Source organism: Achroia grisella, unplaced genomic scaffold, assembly GCF_030625045.1.
Source record: "Achroia grisella isolate CSIRO2021 unplaced genomic scaffold, CSIRO_AGI_Agris_v1 utg1245, whole genome shotgun sequence".
Classification (NCBI taxonomy): Eukaryota; Metazoa; Arthropoda; class Insecta; order Lepidoptera; family Pyralidae; genus Achroia; species Achroia grisella.
The window spans coordinates 1014905-1029668 of record NW_026712606.1 but is presented as its reverse complement, the minus strand read 5'-3'; the positions used below and the strand labels follow the sequence as shown (position 1 = coordinate 1029668).

At 30.7% G+C, this 14764-nt stretch overlaps 1 protein-coding gene across 2 annotated transcripts; it reads right to left on the bottom strand.

The window, feature by feature from the left end:
• Positions 1-402: 402 nt before the first annotated feature.
• Positions 403-13152, bottom strand: LOC131854815 (gamma-tubulin complex component 2-like). 2 transcript variants are annotated; one of them, XM_059205980.1, is made up of 15 exons: positions 12978-13152; positions 12726-12893; positions 11587-11731; positions 11130-11319; positions 10475-10770; positions 10126-10254; positions 9339-9512; positions 8537-8714; positions 7671-7959; positions 7183-7298; positions 6695-6866; positions 6229-6397; positions 5361-5504; positions 1876-2042; positions 403-1303 (listed from the first exon to the last, which is right to left on the bottom strand). In XM_059205980.1, exons 1-15 carry the CDS (start codon positions 13046-13048, stop codon positions 1210-1212), a joined length of 2502 nt encoding a protein of 833 aa, XP_059061963.1. In that variant the 5' UTR covers positions 13049-13152; the 3' UTR covers positions 403-1209. The 2 variants fall into 2 exon arrangements, with proteins under 2 accessions (XP_059061963.1, XP_059061964.1); XM_059205981.1 differs by lacking the exons at positions 403-1303; positions 1876-2042 and adding an exon at positions 2839-4189.
• Positions 13153-14764: the final 1612 nt, after the last annotated feature.

Genomic DNA, 14764 nt, shown 5'->3' with positions numbered 1-14764 from the left:
ATTTGTTTCCAATGATTGATTCACGTAATTATTTGCCTAATGTAATTTCAAACAGACTTTTCTATATATTATAATTTAATTTCCTTATTGCGATTTGTTATCAAAAATACATATAGTTTTTGTTATTTAGGAATTCTATTAATAATGTTATTAACTAGTGGAGTTATGGTAAATTTAATCGACTTAATTATATAATGAGATTGTGCACAATGTATATGAATATGGTGTATATATTAGTTAATATTATAATTTGTACTTCCGAGATTATTTTCATATTTGTAATCACAGTGTGACGGACAAGTTACAGGAGTATTATCGTGAAAAATATTATTTTAAACTCCATATTAAGGTTATTTCAAAATCATAAATTTGATCGTTTTATAACATAGCCAACATTTAGCCAACATAGCCAACGTTTTATAACATATAACATAGCCATTCTATAAATGACCAATTCCAATGAACAATTTTATAACTACATTAATAATAATTATGATATATTCTTATTTAATTTTAAATACATTATACCTATTGACAAATTAGTTCGTGAGACATATTTGAATAATTTCCTTAAAAAAATAGTACTATGCGACTGTAGCCTGTACTTGTAAACAAGTTTAGGCTTTAAATAATTTGTGGTAGGTATACTTTTTATTAGTGATATTTGATTACAATTTCTATATAACCACGAATTTACGATTTATTGCTGGGGATTAAAATAAATTGTTGTTAAAAAAATACTTCATACGTAATAACTATATGATATCAGATACGTAACGCAACGTTATTAAATTTGAAGATCATTTACGAATATAGTCTGGCAAGGAGATTTGCGTTATGGAGCCAAACATATTTCAAATGTTTGAACACATATTTGAAGATCTTTCATTTGAACACAAGTCAGAGCAAATAAAAGTGCAAGTGTTCACTGCATACCATGTTTTGCCAATTTGTTCATACCACTCTCTCATTACCGAAGATTTCAGTCACAATATCACCAGATCATGCATACATTTGAACTTCAAACACTTTCAATGTGCACACAAAAACCAACACGGGTCAAATGTTTGTTCAAACCCTGAAGATGTCTTAAACTTTATATACACGTTTCTATAGTATTTGCGTATTTGAATGTTTGGCGTCATTGAAGTTGACGATGGATGTTCACACTGAGGTGACGAGGTTCATGCGCGTGCGCGCCGCCCGTCGCTAGGAGCCGCTGGCTTTCTTATCATTGTCCATCAGCTTATCGTCCGCACAGAATTTCTCAAGTTGCTTGACGTAGTACGTGTTGAAGTTCAATCTAAAAATAATATTAAATTGAATTAATTATACTGACTTCATTTCAGACAACTTATAAGTAATAATAATAATAATATCCCTGGTCAATTCACACAACGTCATCTAGTCCCAAGGTTAAAGCAGAGCTTGTGTTACTAGTCAACTAATATAAATACTTAGAATTTTTTTCTTTTGTATATACACATACGTAACAGAAAAATACCCAGACCGATAAATTTTCTAAGTCGCCATAATTAAGGTGTCATGCCTCTATACCCTGTATTTACATGCTCATCGTTCAAACAAAATATGGCTTATAAAGCTCACTGATTGGCGGCTGAAACAGCAATCAGAGATGATCTAATATTACAAGCACAAATATAAATAAAACCCTCAATAATGCTGAACAGCCGTTCGTTAAAATTTTCATCAATACAGATTGAAACGAGATCTTGTCTGATAATAAAGATATATTCTCAAATATCGTCCCAATCCTCCGTCGTATCAGTTCTTGATTATATAATATAATCAAAAACAATATTATAGTACTAAATAAATAGTATTAGACTATAAAAAGTAATAAATGCGAGATACCTGGCAGATATATTCAAAAGTTTATTAGTGTTGTTATCGCGGGCCATCCTCTCGATTATCGCAAGCACGGAGAGCAACGCCGCAGTAAAACGTAGACCGTATCGGGAAACTGAACGAGAAAACGAATCCGCCGATCCGCTCGTCGTGGATCCACAACAACCGGTGCTCTGTTTATTTAACATAATGTTAATTTAGTTTATTGACATGTACCTATTTGAATATTGAATAGTGCAATTGCTTGGACCAGTTTATGCTCATATAAAACTTTCAAGCATACCCATTCTTGATCGACAAAAAAATATCTTTCGTAACCATATTTAAAAAGGCTGCAGCCCAATATTGGAAACAGAAATATAAAAAAATTAACAAAGATAATGTACACATAAATTATCAATTGAATCTGTTTAGAACAGTTCCAAAGGATTTTGTTAATGAGGTGCAGACTGTCAATAAATAGCTGTTCTCACATAACAATATTTATAATCATTATTTAGTATAAAACAAAGTCACTGTCGCTGTCTGTCCGTCCCTATGTATACTTAACTCTTTAAAACTATGCAACGGATTTTGAAGCGGATTTTTAAAAATAGATAGAGTGATTCTAGAGGAAGATTTATATGTATAATACATGTACACCAGGGCGAAGCCGGGGCAAGTAGCTAGTTATGTCATATAATGTAGGTCGTCACGACATCTACATTTGGATGAAGTAATAAAACGCCATAATGAATAAAAAAAAATTAGATAATATATAGAAGTGTCTAAACAAATCGTAAGTAGTAAATTTTTATGTCCTAGGCGTGGATACTGAGGGCATGATAAACTATATTCATACTATATATATATTATTTGTCAGTTTTTATTTTTATATACATTATATATATTTTTTATACAGAAAAATAAATAAATATACATAATAATGCAACATTTGTGGCAGAATAATATGATTACGTACGCGGTAGATACTTCATTTTAAAATACCAAAACTATCACGTACCGTTGTATTAATATATCGCTATACACCGTCAATTTTAAACCTATTTTAAGAGTAATACAAATAGATAAGTATTATTGGATTATTTGTATTTTTATAACCAAAGCTTTTTTATGTATATTATAAGAAAAGAATTAATCCACATTATTTACACTTCCATTTAAATATTACTGCGTATTTTAGATGTCTTACTAATATACTCGTACATAATTACTATTGCACATAAAACAAAAGTGAATTTGCTAGTTATTTTTTGCTTTCATAGGTCAACCAATAAGCACAAATTTATTGTAGGTATGTACATACTGTATTCGGGATGACGAAAAAGTAGGAAATGCTTTTTATCTCTCTCAATAAATAAAAATGAAAATTAGGCTGCTCATATACAATTCGTCGTCAGGTGGTCAACTGAGAATAATAGTTATTTGAAGACCTATGCCTATTACTAATGGGTCCATAAATAATCGAATTTGAAGCTACATCTAAAATATAATATATTACATATAGATGAAAAAAAAACAGAAGTTCATATTAATCCTGGATTACCCACCCACAGACGACTATGTTAATATTCGTTAACCAATATAATGTACAATAGGCATTCTCAGCCAATTACTTTGCACTAGTTAGACAGGATACATAGAAGTAACATAACAACAAATACACGTAATTAATAGTGCAATAAGACGGCCTTAATGAAAGCAGCATATTGAAATTTCAGAGGTGGTGTTTCAATAAGGGACACAATAACATAACGATGAAGTGTAGTTTATTAAAGAAGCATTAAAGAATACTCACCGTTAAATTCTAAAACAGAAAAGTCATGAAACAATAGTATGAGAAGCATTAATGTTTTTTTTCCTTTACAAATACTACATGGAAGCATTATTTAACAATTTAAGGGCACAGTTTTACTAAATATGCAATGTAACCGTAACTTTACATGGTACTAACATATCGCGAAAATTCAACCAATCAGGTACCTACTGGCTTATTTGACCGACATCTTTCGATTGGCGCATTAGTTGCTACACTCCGCCTTCTTAAGAAATGCGCCAATCGAACGGCCGTCTGAACTAAGCCTGATGATGTGAGTTCAGGTTGATTGGTTCAAATTTTCGTTTTATCCACAGGTGCGGTAATGCTCATTTTGGGTGTTGTGATTGATCTTTTAGTGCTTTAATTACAATTATTATTTACTTAAGTGCACTAATGTTTACATCAGCTGGTCTAGTTAGGTACCTCACTATAGTCTGTATTGTCATACGTTGATCCAAGCATACTGTTAAGCTCTGCATCCACGAAGTACTTGTGCATCTCCTTTTGCCAATTAACGTGTTTGGTAGCGTTAAAAGAAAATATAAAGAAAATTATCGTTAAAAATTGTAACTATACTTGATATATAAATAACAAGCCATACTTACATAAATAATAATATATTGCATATCTGACTACAATCTAGAAATATATCTATTATGCATTTGAAACCACGGTTACTAAATGTTGATTAAGTAAGTGGTTAATTAAATCAACTTTAATTAACTAAAAACAACATTGAAAAAAAGCTCCCATCACCAAATATCATATATGCAAGTATCATATATAGATTTGATTATAAATTATAGATATCTAGTTTAAGTAACGCTAAGAAATAATATATTTAATATTGTAGAATAAGATAGTTTTATAGAAAGCGTCTTTCGAAACCATTTCTCATATTTATCTTCCCCTACTCTTTCAGTTATCGTTTACTGTTAAATTTTTCGTGCATTGTAAGAGCATTATTTCGAAGCTCGATGGCATTCCATTATCGGATGATATTTTATGACTTTGAATATGACGGGTTTCCATACAACGGCTAATCCCTTATTTTACCAATAAAGGGCAGTTATTCCAAAAAATCCGTCTCTAGTGGATGTTTTTATTATAGAATATATTCTCTGGCAAAATTTGAAATTTCTAACACCTGTGGCTTTGGCAGTGCGTTGATGAATCAGTCAGGACATAATAATAATACAATTAATTGACTACTTTGATTATAATATACAATCAGTCAATCTAAATGTATTTCAAATGTCGTAATAAAACAAAACTTATAGCATGTTTTATAATAAAATATTTAAATCTAACACATAAAATATTTAAAAAATTGTATTGCAACTTGGTATTAAAATAAATTTAACTGGCTCTTTTAACATACTTTTACAATAAGATTACAAACGATTGAATTGATTAACGATACTTACATTCTTAGGGTACCCTGGAAATCTAAAAAAACAGATAGTCATGTCGATTTTTTATCGACAAATAGGCTGACGGCTCACCTGATGGTAAGCTTTAACCGTCGTCTATACACATTAATAACACTTCGGACATTATGTTATCATTTGATACCCATAACACCATTCATGCGTTGTTATTCTAGAGGAGTACCAAGTCATGCCTCTTATTCTGTAGTATCATAGAAATGAAGGTAAAGAGAGAATAGTACCTGTATGAAGGTGCAAAATTGGACGCAGACAAGGCATAGTGTGGTAACCGCTTTTAATAACTGAGGACTTGTCAGCATGCAATCTCCAAGGCATGACTCCAAAAAGTCATTGTGCCGTTCAAGCACTTCATCCACATTATTGACCTGCAAATGAATTAAATTATAAAATGTTATTTCTTTCCTGAGATAATATATATATATATATCTATCTGTCTAAAATTTAAGACACTTTTTAGTTCAACAAACAATATTATATCATTGTTTTTTTAACTAAAATGTTAATATTTCTTTTTTAAAGTAAATTTTTATTCCAAAATTACTCAAATTTGCACCAACAGTATAAATGTAGCGAAACAATAAATATATTAAGATTCGCTAATATAGAGCATACTCTGTAATAATGTCATAGTGTCAAATAAATTGTCAAGATTTGTTCTATACCTTTTCTCTTAAAAGGTATAGAAAAAAAATTGATACAGTGAATTATTTCATTTTTATATTACAAATAACAAACTGACTGAGTAAGATTTTATTTTATTATTTTAATAATGATTGTAATATACCATTTTCAATCTTTTTTTAAAACGGTTCAACAGAATTAAATTTTACTCAATACATTTGAACAAAAAGTCTATTTATCTCTGAGAGTCTCTATTACTCAGTGCCAGAGAAACTTTAGCACAGCAACCTGCATAGATATATTATGCTCGCCCTTATTTTAGAGTCACTGCCTGGGCCTATCAGGAACTAGAATTGAAGGATATTCTTAGAAATTATAGCTTTTATCTCCTGAGTTATAGAGTGTGTACTTTCCAAAGCAAATATTTCGTTTATGCTATGTAACCTTACAGTATAATTAAAATGATACCTTGTCTAAGCTATGTATAAGCTGGCACCAGGATGGCTCAATGACTTCGACGCACATGTAATACTGCAGATGTTGTATGCAACTAAGCATGCGTTGACGTAGTGCGAATGCATCCGCATACAGGCGCGCCTCAGAAAAACGCTTCACCACTTTATTGTTCAGCCAGACTCTGAAAATGGGTATAAATAATAAATTCTTTAGAAACACCAGAATGTTTTGTACACAGTTGTCTGCATATAATGTTGTGTTATCGTTGTAAATAATAGAGGTTATTTAAAATGTTACGATAGATTGATGACTCTACAAATGAACGATTTAATATACCAAAATGCAACCGTAATTTTTATGTATTTTAAATCTCTTTCTGCTCTATATAGTGTTAATTTGTCCACAGCAATAACATGTTTTTCTATGGCATTCAAAGAACGAAGTTCACAAACTGTCATTAATATATCAGTTAGTTTACCTGCACAGCAACCTCTCCACATGTTTACAATAGAATAGGTGCCTGAATATCATCTGGTAGCAAGCTATTGCCTTGTGGTTGAGAATGAGTGAGACTGGCCACTTCACTTCCATCCCAAATGAGAATGTCTCTATGCCAGTTAGAGGTAGGCAATCTTTATTTTGTTTGTATTCTGAAAAAACCAAAAAGTGTATAACTTTTATTATATCAATATAACCATCATTATCATCAATATAAACTTTTTGTAACCAATTTGAATTGCAATTAGAAAGTTCTTTCAATTAAGTAATAATTAACACTGCAACTAACATACAGAAAATTGATAAACCAAAGGAATAGATAACAAATCAAACAAATGAGCGACATAGTTCTTTGATAAAGTTCATATATACACTGTTTCTTATTAAAATCTGTTAATGACACAAATAGAAATGGTTAGGGTTGCTACAAATACCCTTTGTAACCACTAATATTATACTATGCCTCACCTTTTTCATCTTCAGTTTCAATAGATAAGATTTTGAACATTTGAAACTGGAGATCGTATGGCAAGAGTTCTACTCTCATGTCTTCATTGTATGGGTCATGACTAGCAGCCGACAGTCTGAAATAAGTAAACTTTCTAGTTATATTAATATAATATGTGATTTGATAGTTTTATTTCACCTTTCATTACAATATTGTAATGAAACATGATATTACTATAAATTTTATAAGGTATTTGCACCAAAATAATCACTGCCAATTTTATTACACATTAAATATAAATAAAACTGCTGTTTACAACGATATTACTATTAATGTTGAACTATAAAATCGGCGAAAACACAACAACAATAAGTTGTAATCTTCAAACAATATAATGCACCTTTTGCTGAGGTAATGGAGAGATTAGTTTTAGGATACAATGGGACTGACATGTACTTAGATGATACAAAAGTCCTTAAATTTAAAAAGAAATAAAAAAAAACGTTACCTCAAACAAAGACCCAAAAGAGATTCCAACTTGGATGGTATGATATCATCAATCTTTTTAGAAAGTTCTTGGTCTGTAGCATCCATGAACTGTACAATAAAATCTCCTTGACTCATTAAAAAGTAATTTTTGACTGACTTGAGCCTACCCATCAAATCATATTCTTTCAGCAACAATTCTAACAAGGATTTACTGGCATATGCATATGCTTTTTGTATTATGGCACCATAATTTTGTTCTCTCAAAGAGTACTTAATTTCTTCTGTGTTCGTTTTCGTTATTGCATTGCCTATAAATAATAACATATTGACAACCCAAAGATATTTTATATGTAATGTATAAGGTATTAATGGGACTATGAAGAATGTGTTGACAAATATTAACTTGTACAGCCTAAGTGGCTTAGCAATTTAGCACACCACATTAATTCCCATGATTTCATGAGGTTCAATTCTTTGCACGATGCAAACATTTATATTCATGAGAATGATTTTTGTACAGGTATATAGTGTTTTCTATCTATATTATGTATTTATTTCCAAAATAAATTGTATTTAATTATTTATAAACTGTCTACTGTACTCATATCACAAGTGTCAGTACTTGTGATGAAATGGCAAAAAAGCTAATAGACCATCTGATGGTAAGTGGTAACCATCATCTATATATATGAACAGCACCACAGACATGACAATGCATTAGAGAAAATCGTTATCATTCCTGAGGACTAAGATATCATGATAGATGAACACGGGTACCTACGCAAACGACATTTTACAGGCAATGTGGCTGAGTGAAATTAATAAAGTATTATTCTGGACAACTCTCTTAGTTGTCCAGAATGATTAATAAAAATGGGTACATACCACATTGACTAATCACATTCAGGTACTTTCCAGTTCGCAGAATAATATCAGTAAACTTGTCCAGAAATTTGGGCACTCGATCTCTTTGAATACTATAACGTTTCTCCCAGTAATCAGCAGAATAGTCCACAGGTAATTCTTCCTTATTTATTAGTTCATTATCTTCAATCATGAATTCCTAAAATTTGACGAAAGATAAGAAGTTTACCCCGCGACGTTGCATACGTGATGTCCTTAATTGCAATTGTCATTAATATTTTTTACATTATAAATAAAAATCTATATTCTAAATTTCAGCATTGAGATAGATAAGTCTCAAGCTAGTTTTGGCTATGCGCTGATAGTTAGTCAGGTTAAACGATTTTACAATCACAAATTTCATGCCACGGCGTTGTATGCGTGATATTGTTAATTATCACTAATCCTTTTTTAATGGATACTTACAGCATCAATCAAAATGTATATTCTAAATTTCAACAATAAAGACTTAATATGTAGTTTTGGCTATGCGCTGATTTTGTCTATGAGTTAGCGAGGCTAAACGATATTACAAGCACAAATTTTATGCTTGAATGACTTCACCATAGTATGATCTTCTTTACAAGATAATTATTATGATACTCATATTAGGCTGACCCCAAATAATGTCGATGAAAAGTTATATATTTGAATTATCAATTAAGCAATCCAAAATGTTAGAGCAATTTTGAGATAGGAATAAATATAGATTTTAGTTATGTTTATTAAATATTTATTACTAGATGTATACAAGTAGGTATAATAAATATATAATTGTATTTACTTGAAAGGGATCCACAATAGTGCCTTCATGTATCCACTGATCCAAAATGCTGAGATAAGGTCGGCAAGAACGCTCAGTTAGGAACAACGATATTTCTTGGGCTCTGGCATCACCCATCAGCGTGTTTGTTTTATCATGGAGCACTGTTAAAACAGAGCCCCCGCGTAGTTCACTCTGTAACGATTAAAATTAATTTCATTTTCTCGTTTTATTCTTTGAGCGGTTTTGTACACCGCCTCTTACTCTCGATGGTCGCTCGTCGATTCCTTGCGATACAAATATTTGTTTTACATACGTCAGTATTATTTTCATTTCTATTAGTTTGACTGTTTCCTACATATTATGTAGGTATTTACCATCAAATGTAGCACAAGTAACACAAGCATTGCTTAGCTTGGAAGTAGATAGTGTTAATTTCCTGGGAGATTATTATTATTACAAAATACATTTTCTTTAAAAACAGCTTAACATATCTTGCCTTTGTATTTTGTTTTCATTATAAGAAATAAATTACAAATAAGACAAAAAATAATCTGACATAAAGTCTCGAAAAAACGACAAAAGAATAAAAATTACTTAAAAAAATAATAAACCACATGCATGATATTACACAATATTCATATGAATGACTTACTTGCAGGCTTAAAATTTTTACATGTACGAAATGAACTCAAATTAAATAATTATATAGAAAAATTACAACGTTTGTTGTGATAAAAAAGAATAATGTCAACAATCAATCCATACCTATATAATTTAAGGTATTGTAAATAAATATTAACCATACCTTTCCAATATTAGTAACAATTGCGGCAAGAACTTGCATCGTATGCATAGTAGGTAATACAAAATACCACAGCTTTTGCAATGTTAGGCTACCTGACATATGCTCAGTTTCCAGTTGAGCTATCATTGTCTGAAAATAAAATAAACAATATTTCAAATATTATCTCAAATTTCAATGTAACTTTAATGCCTGAAGTAGCCCTATATTTAAAGAGTAATACAATAAGTCATAACAAGGCCATGAGATAGATACTATTTGATACCAAGATAGTATTGAATCAGTTGTTCACATAATTATTGGATATATAGTAGTCAAAAATATACTATAATATTAATTGTTCGAAACTTACATAATAATCCTTTAATAGGATTTCAATAGCAGCAACTAGTGCATGTAACACTTGTCCAGACCACATATTGCAATTCTCAATAAACCTTTTAACAATAGAATAGTTAGAAGCTAGTGGCAGCATTTGTTGAACAATCTGCTTCAGGGCATCATCTAGGTCATCTGATATGATAAATGTACGGGCATCATAGGTATCTTTGACAGTTTGATGGACAATATAGTTGCCGGGAAATCCAGAAAACACATACAGCAGCTCATCTATGATTATATTCTCTTGAGAAACTATTGGAACTCCAGCTAATATAATGAAAAAAATATATATTAAGAAATTGGCAATTAGTGCGCTTACTGTTAAATAGTTTAAATTTAATTTAACATACTATAGTAACAATAGATACTTAAATCTAAATATAACACTTGATAATAAATAATCAAGTACTAAATGTAGGTATACTGAGATGGAATCACAAAAATCTTTTGAATACTTTTAGTAAGAACTTTAAACATTTGGCAAATCAATGTCAATAATTAACTTGTGTAAATAGATAAAAAACTTAGTTAATTGTACTGACTGAAAATATTGTAGAATTTTGTCTATTGGTCAAACTCTGTCAATGATATTGTAAGCACTTCATTGTTAGCCAGCTGAAACTTACCAAGAGATGCATTAATGGCTAAAGGTTCTTTAGGAAAATCCCAAGACATAGCTGGATGGTCCTTCTGCCAACTGGGAAGGTCCAAACTGCTATACCAATTGGGCCGAAGTTTAGATGATTCTTTCTCCTCAAATGACTTCATAACAAGTTTCTTGCTTTCATCAACTGCTTTTAACAATTTGTCTTTGATCTGAAATGTTATTATGAATAACATAAATTTTAACACTACAACATTTTCCATTTTTTTTTTCATATTTAAGAAAATTCTACAATGTACTAAATCTTGTGCAGTTATTTTATTCTAAAAATTATATATTTATTTCTTTTATATATTTCTTAAATATATTAAGATGTTGTACATATATTCAGATGTTTTGCAGTGAACAAAGAATGAATGTATGCATCATTAATATTACATAAGACTATATAATGGAAAATTATAATTTCATTACTAGACCTGAGGTACATCTTCTTTTGTAATCTGATGCTTGTTGTCACCCAAAATAGGCTTTGGAGCAACTTTTGGCTTTGTAAATTTTGTTTTCTTTTCATCATAGACCAACTTATAAAATAGTAATATTAAATCCGACAAATTATCAATGCTGCAAAAACAAAAAAATTAAAATTATTATGAATAATGTGAATTAGCTGACAAATAGTTGTATTAGATTACAATATGACAATAGCAATGGAAATTATTGAAACAAAAATCATAATTTGTCTTTAACATATAGACTTTCTAAATAGTCATCTGTAAAAAGTATAATATTAATAATAAATAATTTGTCACCTAATTCAGCCACCAAACAGCTTGCTCTGTAAGCTGTGTTTTGGTTGAAGGGTGAGATAAAGCAGTGATATTACAAGATAAGAGGCCAAATGTTTTTACCCTACAGAATAACAATGCATGAACTTTTTTTCAAGAAGAGTATTTTCAGTATTCTTAAAGATTGGCAACACGCATGGGATACACCTGGTGTCTCAGGAGTCCATAGGCTATGGTAACCATTTACCATCAGATGGGCCGTACGCTTATTTACCACCATCTTTTCAGTATAAAAAAAAAATAAAATATGAGAAGCAATTGTAAGAGACTTATTCTAAATGACTTAGTTGGTAGATCTGCCAACCAATAACCTAAACCACTACTAGGTTTAGGAGCTATATGGCTTTCATCATAAATATATTATTGGTTTCATTTTACATTTTATTTACTTACCACTTAATTATCATGGTTACAGGAAACCAGGCAAAGTTGTGGTAAATAATGAATACAATTTTATTTCAAAAGCATTCACTTCCTATGAAAGCTAGAGGACTGAAAGTTTCAGCCAAAGTAGACTTGTGTTTAACAATGTTTATAGTGGAACATTCCAAAAACTAGGATCCTGAAGCAGCCATTGCATTATAATAAAGTTCATAAACCATTACTTTTAATATTAGTTACAGACAAACATATTTTTTATAGTTATAATAATAACTAAATTCACTCTTTATTAAATTACATATGTTTAAGAACATGATGTAATACATTTGCTCTATACAAAAGGAATGTACTTGAAAGCTTAAATGCTTCTAATTATTATTTATACTCACTTGCGACTTTTCAAATCTTCATATTTCTTGAGAAAAGTTTTGGCGTTTGTCGCCTTGTGTGCCAACCTCTGGGCATACTCATTTGCTTGTTTCGATGAAAGATTACTATTACCGTAGTTAGAATCATTTTGAATGTAATCTAAAACTGTGTCGGCTTCCAAATTACACCTAAAATACATACATTTTTAGTTAATTTCAGGTTTTAAAAGAATAAACATTTGAAAATGTCATCGATAATAAATTGATATTTACCCCAATGCGTCAAGCAACTCCTTAATGGTAGTTTGCATCGTATCTTTAGGTAATAACCAATTTTCGTACATTTATTTATTAATGTATACTGCCATAAATTGCAATAAAAGCCGCATTTGTTAGTTGGACATTATTTTAAACGAAATGAAAATATAGTCACAATCAGTACTAATAGTTGTTGTTACAATTGACATTAATTAATTATATCTACTCACATCAATTAACTTGTCATTGATGACAGTGACAGCAGCAGTCGTTACTAACTGTCATTTCGATTTGCCGCCTATTTATGGATGGCGTGCTAAATCTGAAGAATACAATGAGCAAGCAATCACTACACAAGAATAAGCGCGGTGTGTTACTTACCTCAAGCGCCTTCCTCATCTACTTATTAGTTAGTTGATCGAGTGAGAACTACTAACAAACTACTAGTTTATTACAACACAATAATCTATGGATAATAATTTCCACAAATCTTTTCCCCGCAGTGGATCATACTTCTACTGCCATCTTTTATTGAATAGTGGTATTTTCTAATGAAACACTTATTTTATATCATAATAATTTGATGTAGGGACTGACACTGTCTAATAGATGCCGCTACTTATTTTGTAATGTCACTGACGAACTATTTAAATTGAAACTGGAGATGACGACTCCTAATTTATGATTATATTAGCGACTTTTCAATGAGTCTTTGAATTTCTCGGCTTGTTCTTATACTATAACACGCATGTATTGTATACACATACATACAAACATTTCTTTTGAATCACTTTATCTATTGCTGAAAACTGCACTCTCCTGCACTGCAAATCCGTTGCGTAGTTTAAAAGATATAAGCGAACAGATAGCACTGACGACTTTGTTTTACACTATGTTACGAAGATAAAACTTTAAATCTGATTTTAGGGGAAATTCTATTGAAACTTAATTTTAAAAACAATATATAGGCAGATCTATAGACATAAGTCAGTCTCACATTTTAATAAATACAAATAGAATATTAAACTAAATACAGTTATATATATTCCAGTAATTGATAATATTATAATTGTAGGGAAGAACTTGTACACGAGCCTTAATATTGAAGAATACCTAATTACCTAAATTATTACACGCGAATTTACCTAAATCTATCTATTTAAATTAGTCGTTGACTTAAATAAAGGCTAAAGGAAAACTGCCATTATGTTTGGTGAGTATAATTGTGAAAATATGGCTTATAAGAGGAAACAGTCGTACTATATTGCACTACTTTTCTTTATAAAATAATATGGAGACAATAAAAACAAGCAATATACATGTAAAAATGTGCATCGTTCACTCTGTTGAAAAATTCTTATGAATTTCTTTATGATATAATTAATATTAATAGTAAGTATGTAATAAAGCTGTAAGTCTTTTAGTAGCTAAAGTCCCTAAAGGATTAACACCAACAAACAAAAGATAAGTTAACTCTATTAAAGAAAGCTCAACTCGAAATTCCAAAAACAAGCCCTTTTCAATTTTGGTGTCCACCTGACTGGACTATTTTAATGGACTCGCATGGAAACCTTGTAATATCCCAAAGGATGAAGCTATTTCATAATCCATACCAGATATGTTAAAAAACACTAATCATGTTGGTAGAGTTCACAGGAGAGAAACACAAGCGGTAAAAGTGAGTGTTGACGTACGTCAGAAAAACTTGGCTCTCAAGTCCCGGGAAGTGCTCGCTGTTTCTCTCTCTGCTACATGATGGACCCGGCACGTGCTTGGTTTATCCATGGAACACGGGGTGAAGG